Raw genomic sequence first — 4018 nt, 5'->3', positions numbered from 1 at the left:
AATTGACCTCAGTCCATCGATCCAGCCTGTCGATTTAGGGATGGTCTTGTTCTTCCACACCAGAAGAGAGTTAGTAGGAACTGACTATTACTTGCAACCAGGATTTTATTGTCCTTGCATCATCACTGTGAGCACAGAGGGCTCAGACACCCAGGACTAGAGCACAAGCCTGGGATCCTGTTAATGCAGGTAGTGACAGACTTTGGAGTTTTAGCCAGTCCTTAACCCTTAGTCTATCCCTCTTGACAGACTGCAGTAATATTATGTATCTCTTTGGGCTGAACTTCTGTGAAATCTGACACGTTTTTGAAAATTAGAAAATACAGCATGAGGAATTGAATGTGCTATTAGAAACCAGGTGGGATAGAAAGCTGTGGCCAAACGAACTGTTTAACAATCTAAAAAACACACTGGCGAGCTTTCAGAAAAGAAAAGACAGATGGAAGGAAAAGTATACATATCACAAATACCCCCTTCTTCTAAACGTACACAGCTGTTCAAGATTGCAGAGTAAAATTTGGCCTGACAGGTTGTAGTCAGCTGCAAAAATCTTATCACTTGTCACTTTATGAAGACAAAAAGTGTGCCCTCTGCATGTGACACTAATTTAGTAAAGCTGAGTGCATGTTACTAGTAATTTCTGACTGACTAGATCAGGAAGTAACCTATTGCAGATCATTTGTTTTGCCCACCAGACTTGCACATTATGGCTAACAAAGCATTGTGAAATAGATTATAAAGGGTTCTTTTTTCTTTTCCTTTTTTTCTGTTGCAGATCCTAATTTTCTCCTGTATTAATTTTGTTATGCTTTTGGCCATAAAGCAGAGTTAAAACAAATAAAGAGATAAAAACCTGTCTATTTTTTAAAAAGAATATTTCATTCCTAAAAAATGAGAACAGAACAAAATTTAAAAAAAAAACAATTAAGGAATCAGTCTTTTCCTCTGCAGAACAACTTAATATGAGGAACCACCGGACTGTATAGTTTGAGTGAAAATGAAGCAGCGATGTCTGTGGTCAGTTCTGGAACCAAATTCCTTTTGTAATGGCTGGCAGTTAGCACTAGACCCTAGAAATCATATACTTGCAAATAGCACTGTATTTCTTCCTCTCTTTTTAAATAGGTTCACTCCTTTTGCAAATGGACCAGATGACACCCCAGAGGAGATTCTGGCCAGGATTGGCAGTGGCAAATATGCACTTACAGGAGGAAACTGGGATTCAGTATCTGATACTGCAAAGGTCAGTAAACACTTTCTCAGACTTTTTTCTTGTTGTCTGAAATGGGCTTGCAGTCTGCAATTGTAACAAACCTCAGAGAGAGATAGTCAGAAGAGTTATTTCTTGGTGCCCTATGAAGTACAAGCTTCCTTCTTTATGTTTCTACTACTCTGCATGCAATAGTGTGTTAGGAATTTTGGTACTTTATTTCATTAAACTAAGGCATAATATAGCACCATCAATTGTCAATACTCTTAACATCAAAATAGTGCAGAACTCTTTTGTTGCAACTGAACTTTTAGAAGTGTAGGGTGGTCAATGTCATAAATTCATGGTCTATATGTGAATCACCTTTTTGCTCCTCAAAGTTAACCGGAAGCAGGCAGTTTATAAACTAGCATTTTTAATTCCTTTACCATTCATCGTTTAGGTTGCTCATCTATCACAAAGCATAAAAACCCAAGATAACAGAATTCATCTGATGCTGAGATTTTTGGGCACCAAGCTGTGCACTAGTCTATAGGACATGTAGATGGACAGGAAAGCTTCCCGTCAGAAGATGGACAGGACAAACTTCCAATTGCCTGGCAATAATCAAAAACTTTGACAGGATTTAGATATTCCCACAAGATATTTCAGTTTTAGCAACCAGTAGTATCCAATGGAAGAATATCCCATCACAAAACTGCAAGCCATCCTAGTAAATTCGCCATCTTTCCGTCAACACTTATGAGCCTCACAATTAATTTTTTATCAGATGTCCAGTTTTGAAATTAAAATGTTCAGATGTGGTAGAACTAATCTAATTTAATTTTAGCCACTTGAATGGCTAAACTCTGAGGGAATTCCTAGAGAGGATGCCATCTGGAGAGATGCCTCCAGATGGCATCCTCTCTTAGGTGGAGTTTATCATTCCTACAAGGGGACTAATAATTAACACTCAATAAGATGAATACTCTCCACATTATCTTTTGACTGGGTTATCAGTCAAGAGTTGAACATTACATTTGTAAATTTTGTAGATCAGACTTTCCACTTAAAAAATATAAAACATATTTAAAGTACATCCCTCTTTCCATTGGACATGCTGGTGACGACACTGCCACCGGGAAGATCTTAGTAAAACCTGCATTGCTATTAATTACTTTTTCCCTTTGACTGTTTTTCCCTTTTAAACCCAGGACATTGTGTCAAAGATGCTTCACGTAGACCCTCATCAGCGCCTCACAGCAGTCCAAGTCCTAAGACATCCATGGATAGTGAACAGGGAGTATTTGTCTCAAAACCAACTCACCAGACAGGATGTTCACCTGGTGAAGGTACATCCAACCCCCTGCTTCTTCCTTCCTTGCAGAATGAGCTGTCATTTGTGTAAATATTCTGGAAAGTGATAGAGGAATTGGGAAGATTATTTGCCACAGAGGCCAAATATAATATGGCACCATATTAACAGTAAAGCTTTTTGACCTGTCACCTGCTCCATATTTTTAACTTCCATCTGCCTTGTAATGACCTGGTGGGACTCTGCGCACATACCACTTTGAATCAGGGACACCCCAGCTGTCTGCCAGCCTAAACGTTATAATTTAATGGAAAACATCCATGCATGTCCATTTTTTTTCAGGGGACTGTATTTCCTTATTAGGACAGGGAGGGGAAAAGCATCAGAACTGAATTTCAGCCCAGCATTTTTGCTGAGGAAAAAAAAATTCTCTTTTCTCTTTTTCTATTTTACAGGGTGCAATGGCAGCCACTTACTTTGCTTTAAACCGAGCACCTCAGGCACCAAGGCTGGAGCCTGTATTGTCCTCCAATCTGGCTCAGCGGCGGGGCATGAAAAGACTTACCTCTACCAGGTTGTAGCAGTGCCCCAAAAGGCCTCTTTGAAAACCCACAGTTTATTATTTGAGAGATTCATCTTTACTTGGCTAGCAGAACTATTTTGGACAACCTGCACATGAAATTGCCAGAACTAGCAGAAGCCCAGCATAAGGCAAAGTTCTCCTTTGCTCCATAATTTCTTTTACATTCCAGCCAGGGTCCAAAGTTTAACAACTTCACAAAGATGTGCCAATTTTGCCAGTAGCTCTGTTTCCTTACTGAGATAAAGCCAAATAAAGTAGGTGTGCTCCATCCTTCCCACCATAGGAAATACTGGTTTTGAGTCCTTAGTATGTTCCATGGGAACACTGTTTTCATTTTGTTTCTCAAGAAAAGCACTTTTTTCTATGAAGAATGCAGCTGGGTTTGAATGTTTTCAGCTGTTCCAGGATGCATCATGATGAAGTGGCTTGGCTGGTCACCAGTAGACATCTACTGATCTCCACTCACCCCAGGAAGAATGAAAGCTGCAGAGACACATGAATAATACCTTACTTGAAACAAGTGCTATATAACATGAAGGAGAGAGAGCTGGTGCTGGTGGAAATACCTTCTGATTTCAAGAAATCTTTTGCACTTTGCCCCTGCCCTCTCTGGAACAAAGGCAGCACCGCTCAAGGAGTGCGTGCCACCAGCCCTGACTTACTCAGCCTCCGAGAGCAGAAAACCTCTGAGAAACTCGGTTCTCTGAGGAAATTACTGGGTCTTACAAGACTGTGGGAAAGTATTGATGTAAAATAGTGTGAGTAGGAGCCTGTGGATCGGGGGAGAAAAAAGTGTCTGGTCTCTGCCAGCAAGCAGGAGGTCTGGGAGGACTAGGTGAGGGTGAACTGAAGAGAGGCAGGGAGCGGTGCAGGCCACTTTGAGGAAAATAGGCAAAAAGTCCTATGGCACCGTGGTGCGAAGTACTGCTGA

General features: G+C 40.6%; 1 protein-coding gene across 1 annotated transcript; it reads left to right on the top strand.

Moving 5' to 3' along the window:
* Positions 1-1125: 1125 nt before the first annotated feature.
* On the top strand, positions 1126-3271 carry LOC104627588 (ribosomal protein S6 kinase alpha-2-like; the record flags this gene model as incomplete). The annotated part of the gene is made up of 3 exons (XM_010295900.1): positions 1126-1243; positions 2404-2541; positions 2960-3271. Coding segments are annotated over 3 exons (382 nt in total), but the record flags the coding sequence as incomplete, so codon positions are not given.
* Between the last annotated feature and the right edge of the window lie 747 nt (positions 3272-4018).

This window comes from Phaethon lepturus, unplaced genomic scaffold (assembly GCF_000687285.1).
Source record: "Phaethon lepturus isolate BGI_N335 unplaced genomic scaffold, ASM68728v1 scaffold21681, whole genome shotgun sequence".
Taxonomy (NCBI): Eukaryota; Metazoa; Chordata; class Aves; order Phaethontiformes; family Phaethontidae; genus Phaethon; species Phaethon lepturus.
Note: the sequence above shows the minus strand (reverse complement) of the source record. Positions and strands in the feature narration are given on the sequence as shown.